The sequence below is a fragment of the Sus scrofa genome, chromosome 13 (assembly GCF_054392235.1).
Source record: "Sus scrofa isolate SSC_HxYL_T2T_F1_AM1 chromosome 13, Sscrofa_HxYL_maternal_Yorkshire_Landrace_v2.0, whole genome shotgun sequence".
Classification (NCBI taxonomy): domain Eukaryota; kingdom Metazoa; phylum Chordata; class Mammalia; order Artiodactyla; family Suidae; genus Sus; species Sus scrofa.
The window spans coordinates 178,694,015-178,715,151 of record NC_139395.1 but is presented as its reverse complement, the minus strand read 5'-3'; the positions used below and the strand labels follow the sequence as shown (position 1 = coordinate 178,715,151).

Sequence of the window (21,137 nt, the reverse complement as noted above, 5' to 3'; positions counted from 1 at the left end):
TGGAAACAACCCAAATGTCCATTGACAGATGATTGGATTCGGAAGAGGTGGTATATATACACAATGGAATACTACTCAGCCATAAAAAAGAATGACATAATGCCATTTGCAGCAACATGGATGGAACTAGAGGCTCTCATACTGAGTGAAATGAGTCAGAAAGACAATATGCTTTTAATCTCATCCAGTGGATTTTTTTTTTAAATTTCAGATATAGCATTGTTCAGTTCCAGACTTTTTTCTTCATTGCTCTGCTTTGTTTTATTTTGCAGTTTTTATATCTCTCCTGGTATATTATAATCCTCTTTTATTGTAAATTCCTTAGTAGATTTATCATAACTATTTTAAACTCTACTAATTTCAACATATGGTTTGGTTTTTTCAATTGGCAGATGTTTCTCTTGATGCAGGGTCATATTTTCCCATTTTTTTCACGTGTAGAAAATTTTTATTATATTCTAGACATTATGGATGGTATATAGTCATCCCTCAGTATCTGGTGGTACTGGTTCTAGGAGCCTCCAAGTATACCAGTATTCACAAGATGCTTAAGTCCCTTATATAAAATTGCATAATACAATGCATATGCATATATTTATGGAAAAAAAATCTGCATGTTGGTATACCTGTGGAGTTCAAACCTATGTTGTTCAGGAGTCAACTGTATTTTAGAGACTCTGAAAAATGTAATTTCCCTCTAAAATTTTTGAGTTTTCTTCTATCAGGCAGTTAAATTATTCTCAGATCACTTTTATTTTTTTGGAGGCCTAGTTAGACTTTATGAGGGCTATTTTAGTGTATTATAGTTTGGTACTTTGTTGTAGAGATAATCCCTTAGTCTGGAGACAAGGTCTTTATTCCTAAGGCATGGCTTTTGTCCTATTTCACTGGAAAGCTGGGATGTTCACAAAGCCTCCAAATGGTTGGGCCTTGAACTGTAAACACCCCTTTGGGGTGGGCATCTACTAAAATCTCTACTCTTTCAGGCTTTCAGCTCTTTCCCTACAGGCTGCTTTTGGTCTTGCCCAGATCAAGAGCAGTGTGAATTAGCTAAGGTTTGAGGGGTATCTACATGCAGCTTTTGGACTCCCCATTCTCTGGCCCTCCACAGCTACATCCCTCACCCCTAGTTTCCAGCTGCTCTGAAAGCCAAAAAGTCCAACCTCTAATTCCTCATTGGGGAAAGAGGGGTCAGTAAAGCTGCATCTTTAACTTGAGCTCTATCTATCCTCTTCCAACCACCCCACCCCCTGTATTATAGAACAAGTTCTGTCCTCATTGTAAATGAGGAATCTAAAATGCGACACCTCACCAGTGTGATACTTTTCTTTAGGGAGCTTATCTCTTTTAGTTTCTGCCTCCCTTAAGTCTCTGCCAGTTCCCTCAGTCTCTACCATTGCCAGATTTTTTTTTTTATTAAAAGAAAACAGCCCAGCATAGATATCCTATCATTATCAGAAGCTGAAAATATCCAGGAATGGTTTTTTCAATAGTCTTCTACAATAACTAGTACCTCATGGGAATACTTAAAACCACAGGGCTATGAAACCTTTATTTATTTATCTTTTAAGATTTATTTTGTGACTCTATGAGGCTAGATTTTCAAGATGTGCCCCCTCCTCTTAGTTGCAGTCCTATCCTGGTTTCATGTTACTTTTACCTTCTGCTAATATTATATGTAGATATTATTGTTTATACTTTATTTTGGGGAGGTGCCTGCTGAATATTTTTTTGTATCATGACAAAGAACCAAATGAATTTATTCTTAGGACAGTGTTTTGCTTTATTTTTAGGTCAGAAAAGCAGTTAGTTCTCTAAAAGTACACTGGAGTCATCACTCTAAGATGGAATATTTAGAGTAGGAAAGTCCCAGGGTGTTAGGAGTATTGCCATACCCTATCAGAAGTATCCTAATGGGAGAGACTTATGGGGATAAAATAATCCACCCTCTCCTCTTATTTCCTATTGGGAATAAGAGGAGAGGGTAGATTAATGTCCTTTCATACTCAAGACTTAAGGACTTAGAGCATTTCAAAACTAGCAAGCATTTTGATCATCTCTACCCACTGCTAAATTTAGACTATGTTCACGCAGTTAGATTCTGAAATTACTGAGAGATTCCAAGTATTTACAGTGGAAACTCAGCAGAAAACATTACTATATTTCTAACATAAGCCTCTTCCATTTCCACATGCTATATATATATACATATGTGTGTGTGTGTGTGTATATATATATATATATATATAGTGTACACTGGAGAGAGATGTCCGGTGATAATTTCACCAATAATGGAGGCATATAGGTAGGCATTAAACTAAGGTTTTAAAGGCTGAAGTAATTTTTTTCAATTATAGAAATAAGCAATCCAATACAAATAGACAAAACATTTAAATTTAATTTTCTTAGATTTTCCAAAATTTCTCTTACCAAGGAATCCTTTTTTGGTTGTTATAATTTTCTCACTTTCACCTACTGAGGTACATAATTATTCAATGTGGCACTCTTAAGTTCATATTGGCCTCAGTCCTTTCGTGTAACTCTAACTGTTGGTTTATTTTGATTCTCTATTGAGCTCTTAGCCAACTAGACACACGCTGGGGAACTTAAAACCGTTTAATAACCAGATAATTGTATTAATCTTTATTCTACAATGATGCTTATAGTTAACAGTGTTCATGAGCTTGTTTCGTTTGTTTACTCATATTCATACTTTAGGATCTAACATGCTTAGAAAATTTTACCTTCTTTCCTTTAAGCTTCAGTATATTCTCTACCTCCTATAAGGTACTGCCTTAAATTGCCTGCAACTATTTGGTATTTAACATTTAAAATATTTAAAATATTTCTAATATCAACTAGGATGTGTGTGTGTGTCATGTCCATCTAATTATTTGTTGTAATTTTCTAGTGCAAAAAGGAATTTGGCATTTTTCTCTTGCTGCAGAAGATAAAAATGAACCCCATATCTTGGAAAATGAAGTTTTCACTAATTTAACCTATATTTAACCTAGTTTATCTGTTGTAACTTTGAGAAGATTTCTCTTGGACTGTCCTTTTTGTTAGCAACAAACTTTTCCCTGCTTCTATTTTTTCATTCTTTCTGAATCTGTTCTTTTTAATCTTTTTATTTCTGCTTGCTCTTGCAGTTACAACCTATGGGCAGAAATTTATGAAAATCAAATTAATTTTACTATTGTATCTTTTGATTTTGACATCTTCAAGTTTGAAATAGATATTTTACATTGACTTATTTATGAATACTGTGAAATCTTATGAACTCTTATTTTTTAGTCAAGTTGGATGGATTTCATTTGTCTCTATACATTTTTAATACAACAGGTTTTGAAATTGTTGTGTTAAATTGTATTTTTAAGCTTTTATAATATATTGATAAACACTCTGACTTTATAGGTGTCTGTCGGTAAACCATAGGTTTCTTCCCCACAATATTGTATTATTTATGCTACAGTAAATTACTAAGCATTTCCCTTTCAAATTGTAAAATATATTTTCCTGTTTTGATGAGTGTTTTCCAATGAGGGAAATAAATTTGCACATATTAAAGCCACAAAGAAGATTGTTTGTAAATACTTCACTCTGACTGTTTTGATTTTTAATTTAAATGTCCTGGGGGTCAGTATTAATTTCTATCAAATTTTCCTTCCTTACAGCTTTAGTCTTCATTTGTGTTTTTAGAGTTTATTCTTAAAGATTAATGTTAGTTTTATCCTCTTCTGCCATTATTATTAAAGGAATTATATTAACACATTTGGATTTTCTAATCTTAGTTGTAAATTATCATTTCATAAGTGATAATTTGTTTTTAAGTAATATTTTCTTCAGCATACCTTGTTATTTTTTAACTGTGGCTTTGAAATAACCAAATATAGATTTCTAGAATAACAGACAAAAAATATATCAAGCAGATAGATAATTCTACTTGTTTTGTATTTTGTTAAAGCTAAGTACATATTGATTAACTATAATTGTACTGTATGTGCAACTATGTCGTGGTTGTATAGTAAGCGGATATAAAAATATTTGTAAAAATGAATTTATAGTATTTATATGACTTTATAATGTTTTCAAGTATTGATGGAGTTTGAAGTTATAAATTTAAGAAAGGGTAGTAAGGCAAATGAGATTGAAATATTAATAAAGAACTACCAAAAAGAATCACATGGTTCAAATCTCTTTTTCTAAAGGACTAACAAGCCTAAATATAAAACATGAGTTAGAAAAAAGTCCTTTAAATATGATGGCTTTAATATTATTTTTTTCCTAGCATTATTAAACTGTCTTCTTCATTACTTGTTTGTAATATATCAGTAAAAGGAAGAATGGTGATAGCATTTACACTTCATATTCACTTTCAGTCATAATACTGGAATTTGGATAATATTGGTTCTCTGTCTACCCAAGCAAACCTTGTACAAATTTGAATGATCTAGTAATACTAAGAATATTTAGATCAGTGGTTACTGTTTTAGCAACCCCTCTTCTTTTAAGTAATTTTTTACTATGTTCATTTTCACTAAACCTAAAGGCAATGCTTATATTAACATTTTTATGGATTTTAGAAAACAGCTGTAACTAAATCAATAGTTTTACTACATGTTAGGTAGTCAGTATTAGGAGAAAAATCAAATGAAATATCTTTTAGATATAACTAATTATACTGGTCATTTGAACAAATTAAGGGTGATGTATTCTTGTCAACATAAAATCTTATTCCTTCAAGGTTAGAAGTATAATCAGAGATATTTTCATTTTTGGTGAACACAGATATATAACATATATATGTAAAACTGTTCTATATAGTACACATGGAAATAATTACTTTTTATCCTTATTATATAATGCATGTAATACTGCCTAGATTGTATAAAAACATATAGTATTTCAATATTTTTGAAAATCCAGCTTATAAAGATACCATATCAAAATTAGATTATCCTGGAGCAGCATATTTCATTTTGTATAACAGATATTCTAACTAGTTCAACTTTCCTTAGCAATTGTTTTTACTTATGCATAGTCCTCAGGATGCTTCAAACAGACTCACACATGCATATTTTCAAATATAACTTGATTTGAGTTAATACCATGCAATTATATTTATCTTGAGGTTATTGTTAATTTTACATAGGAAGACTCATTAGTGAAAATGAGTACATAATGTCATACCATATAATACCTTCACCATGCAAAGTTGCTAAAACAGTATGGGAAAAACCTCCTAAGGAAAATTTGATATAGCTTTCCTATGCTTTTCCAGACCTATTTTCAACACTGCTAAAAGGGGGGAAAATTCAAGAAGGCACTGAAGAGACCGCCTCTCCAGACCCTGATGTTACTTCTCCTCTGGATGTACATGCTCCAGCTCCATAGGAGCCAGGTTGGAAAAGTTTCTAGGAAAACAACATGTTTACTAATAACATGTATTTTTAAGTGGAAAGATAATTTTTCTGTGGGAATTTGTCTTTTTAGGTCCCAGAGTTAAATACCTTAAAAAGTCCAAATTTTTAGTTTGAACTTAAATTTATTTATTTATTATTATTACTAATTTTTTGGTCTTTTTAGGGCCACACTGGTGGCATATGGAGGTTCCCAGCCTAGGGGTCAAGTCAGAGCTATAGCTACTGGCCTATGCCACAGCCACAGCAACGCAGGATCCTTAACCTACTGAGTGGTACAGGGGTCGAACCTGTGTCCTCATGGATACTAGTCAGATTCTTTTCTGCTGAGCCACAACGGGGACTCCAACATTTCTTTCTTAATGGTTATTTTTCAAAAAAAAAAAAATATCAATGACAGACATCTGGCTTCTCAAAAATATTTTTTTATGTGTAATAGTTCTAAAGCATGCAAACTTAGCTAATTAGAAAACATCATGGTTCTGTTTTATACAAACTTAAAAAAAACAAGCTGTTACTAATCTATTATAATGATAGAATATGAAGTTAACTTAATAAAAATTAGATCCACTTTTCAATTTCTATGTATATTACATAAGTGGTAATAGGTAGTATCCATAATATACTTTTTTTTCTATATCTGCAGCTCAAGGAAGTGTATATTATTGCTCTCAATTTTAAATGAAAGTTTAAAAGTAATAAATATTCATATAATGTTTTTAATTATCTATACTTGAGAGGACTTCAGAGATACAGACCTTAAAAATGACCTTAAATATATAAACATGACAAATAGAAAAAAAGAGTTAACTTTGACTATAGTAACATAATTAAAGAATAATAAATTTAAGTTAATTTTAAAATAAAAGAACTAAGAAAAGAAACAGGGAATATCCTTAACATTTTAAATTTTGAAGCAGGAATTCCCATTGCGGATCAGCGTTAATGAACCAGGACTAGTACCCATGAGGACATGAGTTCGATCCCTGGCCTTGCTCAATGGGTTAAGGATCTGGTGTTGCCATAAGCTGTGATGTAGGTCACAGACGTGGCTCAGATCTGGCATGGCTGTGGTGTAGGCCAGCAGCTGCAGCTCAGATTCGACCCCTGGCCTGGAAACCTCCATATGCTGCCAGTTCAGCCCTTAAAAAAAAAAAAAAAAAAAAAAAAAAAAGTCATAGAGACAGAAAATAGAATAATGACTTCCAGGGGTTGGGGGTAGAAGGGAGGGAAATTATTAAAAAAAAAAAAATTCTGAAGTAATGTAATAGGTAAATGAAAGGTAGGAATTATCTTTGCATGTGCGTAAGAGCCAATGTTAAAATAGTATATATCTACATGTCTACTTAAAGTGTGGTACTTCTCGGAGTTCCCGTCGTGGCACAGTGATTAACGAATCCAACTAGGAACCATGAGGTTGCAGGTTCGATCCCTGTCCTTGCTCAGTGGGTTAAGGATTCTGTGTTGCAGAGAGCTGTGGTGTAGGTCGCAGACGACCTCGGATTCTGCGTTGCTGTGGCTCTGGCATAAGCACACGGCTACAGCTCTGATTAGACCTAGCCTGGGAACCTCCATATGCCGCAGGAGTGGCCCTAGAAAAGGCAAAAAGACCAAAAAAAATGGTATTTCTCAAGTTTTGGCTATCTCTCTAATTGTTTGTAAGTCTCTTGATAACTTATTAACAGAAAAATCAGTGCTGTATTCATGATTTATAGTCTTTAATCATGTTTGCCTTGTATTATAATTATTATTTCAAGGGAAGGTGTTTTTGTTGTTATTTTTCTCTCCCTAGCATTAAAGTATAAACCCCTAAGAGAAGTGATCATATCTCAATATACCATTTAGAATTCTGTCTCCCAACAGATCTAGTAAGTTTTTGCGTATTAATTGGAAAGTTTGTTGATAGAACCTGGTGTACAAAGCCAAACTTGGCCAAAAAAAGAAAGTGTTTTATCAACTTGTTTGAAAATAGACTATTGGTTCCTAACATTTTGTGTCAATTCAAAAGCATTTATCTTGGAAACTGTAAAGCAACTGTGACATATGTATGTGGCTACTGCTTCTTCTTGGCCTAGAGCAATGCCGATTTGGGAAAAACTAGAATGGTGATCCAAATCGTATTGTGAAATTCTAAGCTTTTTCAGGTTTTCTTGAGTAAATACTCAATGAAACTGAAATTCCAGTTGTCAGACTTATTTAAACATAAAGTAAAAAATGACGTAGGATTCTTTGTATTTTAATGAGATAAATATGGCTTCTCTAAGTTATGTGTAGAATATCAGCAAACCTGAAAAGAGACAAGGCAGCATTTTTTAAGGGGAAAATGGGTCAAGAAACAAAGTTCCCAGATAGGTTAAGATAGAGAAAACCCAGCTTCATTAACCTGTTAATGAGTAAATAATTTGAATAAACTTGTTAAACATACTTTTTTCAGTGAAAAAGAAAGGATTATAAATAGATCAGGTTTAGGAGTTCCTAGTGACAGGTGAACTAAGCAATAACTACAAACATTTGCTCCCAGCAAAGGAAGTAGATCTCCAAAGAGGCTGTAAGAAAGGATTATAATTCCTTAGAAACAGCCTAGAAATTAAGAGATGATTTAGTTTAACCTTCCCATTTTGCCCCCAATAGACACTGTATTTGTATCTATATGCATGTGTGTGAATGTGTGTGCGCACATGTGTATGTATGTGTGCACATATATATGCACACACACATAATTATATGAAAAATTTTAAGTTAGATTAGCAGTCTATAGTTTCCTATGGAATAAACTGTAAAAATTAACTTAAAATGGAAGATATAGATTAATAAAATCAATTTCAGATTTTATAAATCATTAAAATATAAGATGAATTATACAATTCATGATTTATATTTTCCAATATTAATAATATTATAATGCATCAATTATTTTATATACCAGCATAAATGGATGCTGCAATCTGTTTATCCCTGTCCAATTATTACATATTTTTCTATAAAATTCCTTGAGAAATTACCTATATGTTGATTCCTTTGCCTCTGTATTCCCCATCTTCTCTCCCAAAGCTAGTCTAGTAGACTTTTGTCCAACTATTGAACCACAGCAACTCAACCTGAGATCACCTATACTTCTTACATTGTGAAATTTATAAGTGAGTTCTTAACCTTCATTTTATGTGGTTTATGAGCAGCATTTATGTACTTATTGCATATAATAGCTACCTCTTTTTTGAAACAATTGTATCATTTGGCTTCCATAACATCACTGTTTCTTCTCATATTTTTTCCATTTCCTTGGCTGGATTCTCCTCCAGGGGTCAATAATTTGACTCTTATATTGCCATTTACTCTCCACGTGGTTTTATTCAGTGTCAAGACTTTAATATGTTAATGAACCCTGAATTTATATTTCAGCCTGGGCTTCTCCTCTCAGCCTTGTATATTCAGAATTGCACCTGTACAACATAGATGTCTATCAGGCATCTTTTATACCATATACAATTCTAAATTCCTTATGTACCCATTTCAACCTGCTTTTTTCATATCATTACCATTCAGATAAGGGAAATTCTAGCATTTCATTATCTAGACAAAAATTTGGAGTTATATTTAAGCTCACCTTAACTTTATAATTGATTTAACAGCAATGTAAATTTAAAATGTAATTACAATTTGATTGCCTCTTAACACTCATTATTGCAACCACTCTGGTCCAATATACCAATATATTATCCCTGGATTAACCTACTAGCGTCCCAAGTAGATTTTCTGATTCCCTACTTACCATACCCTTCCAGTAGCCTATTTAACTTTATAGATTTATGCTGTACATTGCGGAGCCCCAGAGCAGATGTGTTCCTTGAAATGAAGTGATCTTCATTCATATCTGTAAGGTAATGTCTGAATTGCACTGGGCAGATTGAATGAGAAACTAACTCACTTGTATGTGACCAAGGCTAATAATATTCATAGCCTGAAAAAATGAAAGTATACACCTGTCTGACTTTGGTCAGAGAATTTAGCACTTTCATATATAGTTGGGTTTTTTGAGGTTTAAGTAAAAAAATAAATGTAAACCAACTAGTGCACATTCACCTACCTACTAGGAATTCTCTTATTTTCTATTTCTTGATCTGGCTAAAATGCTCACTCTCTAATTCAAATGCTGATGCCATGCCCAATCTGTGAAGCCTAGAACTTCAAAGATAAGAGTTAGTCACTATTGACTCTGCATTCCCATGGTATGAAGAACTGGCTAGACATCAAAGATACTGGTAAAAAAAAATAATATATAACCATGGATAATGGCAATTATGATGTGTATAGCAATATAGATATATAAAGAAATAAAAAATGAATAAGGGTAAACTTGGAGATTTTATATATATATATATATATACACTAAAACTTTCATATTCAAAAGTGATTTCATAGAGTCAGAAGGCTTTAGAATTGACAAATAATTAGCTATAAAGGAGTATGGGTGTCTTTGGAAGATGATGTCTCATGAATGTTCTTTCTATAAGAGACCCACTTCGGATCTAGGGACACATAGTGACTGAAAGTGAAGGTATGGAAGAAGATATCCCATGCAAACAGAAATCAAAAAAAGCTGGAGTAGCAATACTCATATCAGACAAAATGACTTTAAAATAAAGACTGTTGCAAGACACAAAGAAGGATACTACCTAATTATCAAGGGATCAATCAAAGATGACATAACAATTCTGAATATGTATGTACCCAATTTAGGAGCACCACAATATATAAGGCAAGTGCTAACAACCATAAAAGGAGAAATTGACATTAACATAGTAATAGTGAAGGACTTTACACCCCACTTAACATTGATGGGTAGATCATCTAAGACAGAAAATCAATAGAGAAGCACAGGTCTTAAATGATACATTAGACCAGATGGACTTAATTGATATTTATATACCATTCCATATGAAAGCAGTGGAATACACTTTCTTCTCAAGTGCACATGGAACATTCTCCAGGATAAGACACATTTGGGGCCACAGACCAAGCCTTGGTAAATTTAAGAAAATTGAAATTGTATCAGGCATCTTTTCTGATCACAATGCTATAAGATTAGAAATAATTTATAAGAAAAAAGAACTAAAAAAACCACAGACACTTGGAGGCTAAACAGTGTGTTACTAAACAAAATGGATCACTGAAGAAATCAAAGAGGAAACCAAAAAATACCTAGAAACAAATGACAATGAAAACACAACAATCTAAAACATAAGGGACAAAACAAAACTAGGTTTAAGAAGAGGAGTTTATAGAAATAAAATCTTAACTCAAGGAACAAGAAAAACTGCAAGCAACCAACCTAACCTTACACCTAAAATAACTAGAGAAAGAAGAACAAACGAAACCCAAAGTTAGTAGAATGAAAGAAAGAAAGATCAGAGCAGAAGGAAATGATATACAGAGGAAGAAAACAATAGAAAAGATTAATGAAACTAAAAGCTGATTCTTTGAAAAGATCAACAAAATTCATAAGCCTTTAGCCAGACTTATCAAGAAAAACAATGGGAAGACTCAAATCAATAGAATTATATGAAAAAGAGGAGTTGCCGTCGTGGCGCAGTGGTTAACGAATCCGACTAGGAACCATGAGGTTGCGGGTTCGGTCCCTGCCCTTGCTCAGTGGGTTAAGGATCCGGTGTTGCCGTGAGCTGTGGTGTAGGTTGCAGACGCGGCTCCGATCCTGCGTTGCTGTGGCCCTGGCGTGGGCCGGTGGCTGCAGCTCCAATTGGACCTCTAGCCTGGGAACCTCCATATGCCGCAGGAGTGGCCCAAAGAAATAGCAAAAAGACAAAAAAAAAAAAAAAAAGAATTATATGAAAAAGAAGTTGCAAATGACACCACAGAAATACAAAGGATCATAAGAGATTCCTACGAACAACTCTATGCCAATAATGGACAACCAGGAAGAAATGGACAAGTTCTTAGGAATCAATGTACAGCCTTCCAAGATAACGAGGAAGAAAGATAAAACATGAACAGACCAGTCATAAGTACTGAAATTGAAACTGTGATTTAAAAACTTCCAACAAAGAAAAGTCTAGAACTGGATGGCATCACAGGCAAATTCTATCAACATTTAGAGAAGAGATAACACCTATCCTTATGAAACTTCAAAAAATCACCTGTATCATTTTTAATTAGTATTTTTATTTATTTATTTATTTATTTTGGTGTTTTTAGGGCCATACCCATGGCATATTCCCAGGCTAGGGGTCGAATAGGAGCTACAGCTGCTGGCCTACGCCACAGCCACAGCAACATGGGACCTGAACTGCATCTGTGACCTACGCCACAGCCACAGCAACATGGGATCTGAGCTCCATCTGTGACCTACGCCACAGCTCACAGCAATGCCAGATCCTTAACCCAATGAAGGAGCCAGGGGTCAAACCCACGTCCTCATGGATGTTAGTCGTGTTCGTTAACCACTGAGGCACAATGGAACTCCTGATATTTTAGATATAAACCCAGGAGTGTTTATTGGTTATATTATATAAGTTGTATTGTAATTCTATGTTTAATTTTTTGAGAAAATTCCATAATATTTTCTACCGTGGCTGCAGAAATTTACATTCTCACCAAGGGTGTGTGAGGGTTTCCTTTACTCCACATCCTCAGTAGCATTTGTAATTTGTGTTCCTTTTGATGATAGCAATTCTGACAGGTGTGAGGTGATATCTGATTTTGGTTTTAATTTACATTTCTCTAATGATTAATGTTGACTATCTTTTCCTATGCCTGTTGATGATCTACATGTCCACTTCGGAAAAATGTCTCTTCAGGTCTTCTGCCCATTTTTAATCAAGTTATTTGTTTATTTATTTTTGGTTTATGAGCTATTTATATATTTTGGATACTAACCTCTTATCAATCATATCATTTGCAAATATTTTCTCTCAGTAGTATGTCCTTGTTTTGTTGATAGTTTCCTTTGCCATGCAAAATTTAGTATTTAATTAGGTCTCATTTGTTTCTTTTTGCTTTTTATTACCTTTGCATTAGGAGATATATCCAAAAAATATTGCTATGATGTATGTCAAAGAGCATCTGCCTATGTTTTTCTCTAGTTTTATGGTTTCTAGTCTTACATTTATGTTTTTAATCCATTTTGAGTTTACTTTTGTATATGGTGTTAGGTAATGCTTTAGTTTTGTTCTATTTCATGTAGCTTTTCAGTTTTCCCAGCAGAAATTATTGAAAAGACTCTTTTCTCCAGTGTGTTTTCTTGCCTCTTTTGTCATAGATTAATTGACCATAAATAAGTGGGTTTATTTATGGGCTCTCTGTTCTATGCCATTGATCTTATATCTGATTTTGTGCACTTACTGTAGTGTTTTGATAACTATAGCTTTGTAGTACAGTCTGAAGCCAAGGAATGTGATTCCTCCAGCTCTGTTCTTTATCAAGATTCTTTTGGCTATTTGGAGATCTTTTATGTTTCCATACAAACTTTAAAATCATTTTTTCTAGTTCTGTGAGATATGTCCTTGGTATTTTGATAGAGATTACATTGACTCTGTAGATCGGCTTAGGTAGTATGGTTATTTTAACAATATTAGTCCACAAACATGGTATATCTCTTAATGTATCACTCAATTTAACTCTTTGTTCTAATATACATTATCTCATATTTGTGATATAAAAGAATCAAAGTATACTATTTTTAGCTTTATTATATTTTATTTCATTGAAGATTAAATATTAGATATCAACTGTTTACAAAGTTCTCATTACTAACTAGTTATTAATAACTTCTAGTAAAAAAGTATGTAATTCTTTTTTTATTTTTTGTGGCCACACCTGCTACAACATGTGGAAGTTCCTGGGCTAGGAGTTAAATTGGAGCTGCAGCTGAGGCCTGGGCCACAGCCACAGCAACACCAGATCTAAGCCACATCTGCAACCTACACTGCAGCTTGTGGTAACACTGGATCCTTAACCCACTGAGTGAGGCCAGGGTTTGGACCCACATCCTCACAGAGATAACGTTAGGTCCTTAACTTGCTGAACCACAATGGGAACTCCAAGGCATGTAGTTCTTTGCTGAGAGAATTCATGTATTGAAGAGACATTCTCTGACATCAAGGTGATAATAATATAATAGAGTATATACACTCTGTAGGTCATAATCATCAGCATAATTGTTTCACATGATGTCTTATTTTATAGTTTATCAAATATTTTCGCATATGGAGATTGAACATTCTCATATCAACCCTGTGATACTCTTTATCTTCTTTATTTTACAGATATATAGAATTGAAGATTAGATAAGTTTAAGTAACCAATTTAAATTTATTTAAATTGAAGTGTTGAAACCATGGGTTAAAATCACATCTTTTGATTGAAATTTCAAGGTTATATCATGCAATAGTTTCTTTATAAGTACAGAAAACAATATACTTGGTATCATAGTCCGTTCATTTATAACAATCAGAGAAATAAGAGACTTGAAGTGGTCAGGAAAATTAGCATGGTCTCAGGATAGGAAGAAGGATAGAGATTAAAGAGAAGAGCTGCTTCCTGTTTCTCAGAAACCTAGGAAACTGTAGTTTGCTTTGTTTGAGCTAAGGGCAGGGAAATTGGGTAGGCTTAATCTTTCCAGCCAGGGCTCTTAAAAAACTTAATCCTTTCTCATCACTCCAGCTTGGTACTTGCCTCATTCATTTTTCCACACTATAATGGGAAAAGACCATCATCATTTAGTATTACCTCACACATCTATCCAGAAAAGAGAGTAAGCTAGTTGTGGTCTGAGCCTTCTGTTGAAAGAACTGATAAGCACCACTGAAAATGGTGACTGTCATATAATAAACATGTTTTCTAAACATGCTAATACTTAGTCTCAAGGTCAATATTTGAATTCAGGATTTTTTTGAGTTTTCTATAGCCTACATTTTTTCACCATATCATGTAACTAAGGTTTACCTTTTTTTTTTTTTTTTTTTTTTTGTCTTTTTAGGACCACATCAGCAGCACATGGAGATTTCCAGGCTAGGGGTCAAATCAGAGCTGTAGCTGCTAGCTTGCACAACAGCCACAGCAATTCCAGATCAGAGCTGCATCTGCAGTCTACCACAGCTGACAGCAATGCCAGATCCTTAACCCACTGAGCGAGGCCAGGGAAGGAACCCAGGATCCTCATGGTTAGTAGTCAGATTCGTTTCCACTGAGCCATGACAGGAACTCCCTAGGTTTACCATTCTTTATTGTATGCCATGAAATACTTTATTTTTTAAATGAGAAATTATGTTTGGAAATTCAATTTGCTGTTTATATTATTAAAAAACATATAAGATTTACATTTTTAATTATTAAATCACTGTCGAGAAATTGAATTTGGAAATTCATTTGTATTATTGAAAATTGCAGAAAAATGATCAGAAATATTTTACTTCTAATTTAAACACTCATCATACATGTTATCTCTTCTTTCTTCCACTGAGGAAATAATTTTAAAATTGCTTTAAAAATTATAGAAATGATACATAGTAGCAATAAAATACTTTTAATACCAGAATCCATGAAGTAAAATGTGAATGGTTCTAGCTCTGCTTCCTTTCTTAGAGTTAACTGCTATTAAAACTTGATATGTATCTTTCTTAGGCCTTTTATAAAAAAGTAAAAATGGCCCAGTTATAAACATTTTATTGCAGATTTCTTTTATCTCACTTGATATAGCATGGGAAACCTTCTATATCAGTACATACTGATCTTTTGCATTGCCATCCCCTTTTTCTTTTACACCCCGTATCTAAATCATTACAAGTCTTTTCAGGTCAACCTGAAAGTATATGTAGAATCTTTACATTTATTGCTGCTATCCAAATTCCAGGCTTTACTCCTCTTATGTAGACTATTTCAGTAGCATATTAACTGATGTCTCTTCCTTACTTGCCTCCTGAAGCCTACTACCCAGAGAGCAGCCAGAATGACCCACTTAAATGTAAGCCAGATCTTGTCGATCTTCCTGACAAAACCTTCAGATTGAAATCTCATTAAGAGTAAAAGCCAAAATCCTCACTATAGGTGCTTGAGTCTTAGTGATCTTTCCTCCTCAGCTCTTTTTGAACTCATTTCTTACCACTCCCATCCTTGCACACTGAACTCCAGTCACACTGGCCCCTTGCTGTTTCTCAGATAAGCTGTCCTTACTCCCAGCTCATGCCCTTTGATCTATTTCCATTTCTATTAATGCTCTTCCCCCAGTTTTCTTCTTGTCTTGCCCCCTCAGTTAAGTTTCAAATATCACTAAATTGTCTCCTATAAAAGAAAACTCCCTCATTCACTCACAGTTACCTTACCTTACTTCACTTTATTCTCCTCTTTTGTGCTTTTTGCCACTGATATTTTATATGTTTCTTTTATTATAATTTATTTTCTTTTTAACAAGCTATAATATAATGACTATTCCATGAAAGCAGGGAATTTGTCTCAAATTTTCACTGATTTGTGCCCTAAATAGAACACTGACACAAAATAGGTTCTTAATAAACATTTATTGAATGAATTATTGGATGATATGAATGATTAATGAGCTACATTAACATCTATAATATGTTCTAAAATATAGATCAGCTATAATTTATCCATTGACCTATTGTAGATATTTCTTTGCCTCTAATTTTTCATGACTAGAGTAATGGCTCAGTAAATAGCCTTGTGCTATATTTCTGAAGAACATATTTATAAGAGTAGAAATACTATATCAAAGAGTATACATGTTAAAATTTGATATATGTTGACAAGGTGCTCTTCAAAAAGATGAATCATATATATATTTCCATTACTGAGAATTTTTATCCATGGGTTTGCTATATTTCTCACATTTATTCAGGTTTCCATGTATTTTAATGAGTTTTATTCATACATGTGAATAGATTTGATATTTATTCGTAAAGTTTATGGTTTTTCAATGTCTAAACAAGAAAATTTAATGTGTCCAGTAATGAATATTTTTCAAGGAGGGAGCAGGAAAACTTTAGTTGTATGAAGAATTTCCACAAAAGTTGTAGAGATTGGAGTTGATTTTGTTCAGTACTTAACATCACTACTCCCAGTCTTTTCAAAGCTTATTTTTGTTAAATTTCAAGTTTAATGGCAAAAAAAGAATTTGTGATCTAAAGAAATATGGCGATGCATATATAGAAGCAGGCAGAAATTTTTTTAACGTAAGGTCAAGATTGGTGTTTTTCTCTACTTAAAAGAGACACATGCACCCGCATGTTCATTGCAGCACTATTCACAATAGCCAGGACATGGAAACAACCTAAATATCCATCGACAGATGATTGGATTCGGAAGATGTGGTATATATACACAATGGAATACTACTCAGCCATAAAAAAGAATGACATAATGCCATTTGCAGCAACATGGATGGAACTAGAGAATCTCATCCTGAGTGAAATGAGCCAGAAAGACAAAGACAAATACCATATGATATCACTTATAACTGGAATCTAATATCCAGCACGAATGAACATCTTCTCAGAAAAGAAAATCATGGACTTGGAGAAGAGACTTGTGGCTACCTGATGGGAGGGGAGGGAGTGGGAGGGATTGGGAGCTTGGGGTTATCAGACACAACTTAGAATAGATTTACAAGGAGATCCTGCTGAATAGCATTGAGAACTATGTCTAGATACTCATGTTGCAACAGAAGAAAGGGTGGGGGAAAAAATGTAATTGTAATGTATACATGTAAGGATCACCTGACCCCCTTGCTGTATAGTGGGAAAATAAAAAAAAATATATTAAAAAAAAAGAAAAAATAAAAAAAAAAGATTGGTGTTTTTTATTGAATGTTCTTTATTTTAATCTTCACAGACAGAACTCAATGATTTAAAAAGATAAATAATGAGAAACGCTTATTTCACTATCCATATCAGTGCATCTATTATTTCCCAACTTCTCACACATTATGCTAATGACTTTTAGATGAATGCATTTTAATTAAAAATAGTAGTCACTTGAAAAGTTTTACAAGTAGGAACAAATACAAATGGTGGTTTGTGTGATATAAAAAATGCTTTGAAGAAGTCAGCTGAAGAATCATTTGCTGATAGCTCTGAGGGCTAAAAATGTTTAAAATGAATGCCTTTTTTATGTTACATGAATCAATACTGAGTAGGAAATCCAGTAGTAAATATGTCCTCTGCATTCCTGGGCAAATGTTTCAAAGGTCAGTGTCAAAACGTTGCTAAATATAAAAAATATTTCATGCTGTAAAAGAACATGACAAATTTTAGAACATTATTCAGTACATGCGAATCGCTTTACAAGTATCTTCCTAGTCCATTCATTGAGAGAAGTGGCTTAGATATTGGTAACTAGAAAAACAATTCTCCCTTTGTGTTCTCTCTTGTCCAGGAAGACTATTGAGAGGTTGTTAATAGACTTACATAAGTGATAGTAACTGATTTGGATTAGTGAATTAAAAAGTTTAAGCCTATCCAGATAACTATGACCCATTCAACTGACTCTGGTATTCCTAATCCATCCAAATTCAAATGGATACAAATAGGATTTCCTACTGTGGCTCAGCAGTTTAAGAACTCAACTAGTATCCATTGAGGATATGGGTTCAATCCCTGGCCTCACTCCATGGGTTAAGGATCTGGCGTTTCCGTGAGCTGTGGCATTGCCATGAGCTGTGGTGTAGGTCACAGATACAGCTGTGACATAGGCCAGCAGCTGCAGCTTCTGTTGTATCCCTAGCCAGAGAACTTTCATATGCCACAAGTGTGGCCTTAAAGACAAAAAAAAAAAAAAATGGATATAAGATACAAATAATGTGCTTACCCCAAAGCTGGAAAACAACTATTAGGCTTTTTTTTTTTTTGGAGTTCTCTTTATTATTCTTATTCTTATTATTAAAGTATAGTTGATTTACAGTGTTTCATTAAGTTCTGTTGTATACAAAGTGACCCAATCACACACATTTCCCTGTACTGTATAGTAGAATCCCACTGCCCATCCTTTCCAAATATAACAGTTTGCATCCAACCTCCACCTCCCCCAAATGCCCATTCATCTCACTTCCTCCCCTTTCCCTCTTGGGAACCCCAAGTCTGCTCTTCTTAGCCATGATCTATTTCTGGTTTTTGGTTGTTTGTTATTTTTAGATGAGCTCATCTGTTCCATATTTTGGATTCCACAAGTAAGTGGTATCACATGGTATTTGTCTTTTCTTTCTGGCTTCACTTAGTATGAGGTTCTCTAGATCCATCCATGTTGCTGCCAATGGCATTATTATGTATTTTTATGGCTGAGTAATATTCCACTGTATATATGTACCATATCTTCTTAATCCATTCATCTACTGATGGACATTTAGGTTCTTTCTATGTCTTGGCTATTGTGAATAGTGCTGCTATGAACATAGGGGTGCGTGCATCTTTTTCAGTGAAAGTTTTGTCTGGATATATGCCCAGCAGTGGAATTACTGGATCATATGGTAGCTCTATATTTAGTTTCCTGAGTACCTCCATATTTTTTCCATAGTGGTTGTACCAATTTACACTCCCACCAACAGTGGAGGAGGGTACCTTTTTCTCCATACCCTCTCTAGCATTTGTTATTTGTTGACTTGTTAATGATGGCCATTTAGACTGGTGTGAGATGGTACTTCATTGTAGTTTTGATTTGTATTTCTTTAATAATTAGTAACATTGAGCATTTTTTCATATGCCTGTTGGCCATCTGTGTATCTTCTTTGGAGAAATGTCTATTTAGGTCTTCTGACCATTTTTTAATTGGGTTGTTTGTTTTGTTATAGTTTATTGCATGAAATGTTTTATATTTTGGAGATTAGACCCTTGTCTGTTGCATCATTGGCAAAGATTTTCTCCCTTTCTGTGGGTTGTCTTCTTGTTTTTTTAATGGTTTCCTTTGCCAGGCAAAAGCTTTTGAGTTTGATTAGGTCCCATTGGTTTATCTGTGTCTTTATTGTCACTCTTCTAGGAGGTGGATCAAATAATATATTGTTTTGATTTATGTCAAAAAGCATTCTGCCTATGTTTTCCTCTAGGAGTTTTATAGTGTCTGTCCTTATATTTAGGTCTTTAATCCATTTTGAGTTTAATTTGTATATGGTGTTAGAGTTCCACTTTCATTCTTGTGCATGTATCTGTTCACTTTTCCCAGCACCATTTATTGAAGAGGCTCTCTTTCTTCCACTGCATGTTCTGTCTTCCTTTGTCATAGATTACTTGACTATAAGTACTTGAGTTTATATCTGGGCTTTCTGTCCTGTTCCATTGGTCTATATTTCTTTTTTTAAATTTTTTTTTAAATTTTTAAAAAAATTTTTCCCACTCTACAGCATGGGGATCAAGTTATTCTTACATGTATACATTTTTCCCCCACTCTTTGTTTTGTTGCAGTATGAGTATCTAGACATAGATCTCAATGCTACTCAGCAGGATCTCCTTGTAAATCTATTTTAAGTTGTATCTGATAACCCCAAGCTCCCGATCCCTCCCACTCCCTCCCTCTCCATTGGGCTGGTCTATATTTCTGTTTTTGTGCCAGTAACATATTGTTTTGATGACTGTAGCTTTGTAGTATTGTCTACAATCAGAAGCTTGATCCTCCATTTTCATTTTTCTTTTTCAATACTGCTTTGTCTATTCAGGGTATCTTGTGTTTCCATACAAATTTTAAAATATTCTATTTTAGTTCTGTGAAGAATGTCTTTGGTAATTTGATAGGGATTGCATTGAATCTGTAGATTACCTTGGGTAGTATAGTCATTTTTACAATATTTATTCTTTCAGTCCAAGAAAAAATATATCTTTCCATCTGTGTGTGTCATTTTTAATTTCTTTCATCAACATTTTATATATTTCAGAGTATAGGTCTTTTGTCTCATTAAATTGATTTATTCCTAGGTATTTTATTCTTTTTGATGTGATTACAATTGGGATGGTTTCTCTGATTTCTCTTTCTGATCTTTCATTACTAGTATATAGAAATGCCATAAAGCATATTAACTTTATAGCCTGCAACTTTGCCAGATTCATTGATGAGTTCTAACAGTTTTCTGATTCTGTCTCTAGGGTTTTCTAAGAATAGCATCATGTCATCTGCAAACAGTGATAGTTTTACTTCTTTTCCAATTTGGATTCCTTTTATTTCTTTTTCTTCTCTGATTGCTGTGGCTAGGACTTCCAAAACTATGTTGACTAACAGTAGTGAAAGTGGACATTCTTGTCTTGTTCCTGATCTTAGTGGGAATGTTTTCAATTTTTCATCACTGAGAATGATGTTAGCTGTGGGCTTTTCATATATGTTTTTTATTATATTGGGGTAGGTTTCCTCTATCCCCACTCTCTGGAGAGTTTTTATCAGAAATGAGTGTTGAATTTTGTCAGAAGCCTTTTCTGAGTCTCTTGAGATGATCATAGGTTTTTTATTCTTCAGTTTGTTGATGTGGAATATCACATTGATAGAATTGCAGATATTGAAGAATCCTTGCATCCCTGGGATAAATCCTACTTGATCATGGTGTGTGGTCCTTTTAATATATATTTGGATTTGGTTTGCTAGTATTTTGTTGAGGATTTTTGCATTTGTGTTCATCAGTGATATTGGTCTGTAATTTTCTTTTTTTGTGCTTTGTCTGGTTTTGATATCAGGGTGATGCTGGTTTCATAGAATGAGCTTAGGTGTGTTCATTCCTCC

General features: G+C 33.8%; 1 protein-coding gene across 17 annotated transcripts in view; it reads left to right on the top strand.

The window, feature by feature from the left end:
* The window catches only part of EPHA6 (EPH receptor A6), an 870,463-nt gene that overhangs the window by 114,966 nt on the left and 734,360 nt on the right, over window positions 1-21,137 (top strand). For 8 of the 17 annotated variants that reach the window (XM_084989141.1, XM_084989137.1, XM_084989134.1 and 5 more), the window contains one exon: window positions 5,282-5,401. The exons of the other annotated variants lie outside the window; for them this stretch is intronic. In XM_084989141.1, coding sequence (XP_084845267.1) covers window positions 5,354-5,401 — 48 coding nt within the window. In that variant the 5' untranslated portion in view covers window positions 5,282-5,353. The remainder of the gene's footprint in view (window positions 1-5,281; window positions 5,402-21,137) is intronic. 17 annotated transcript variants of the gene reach the window in all.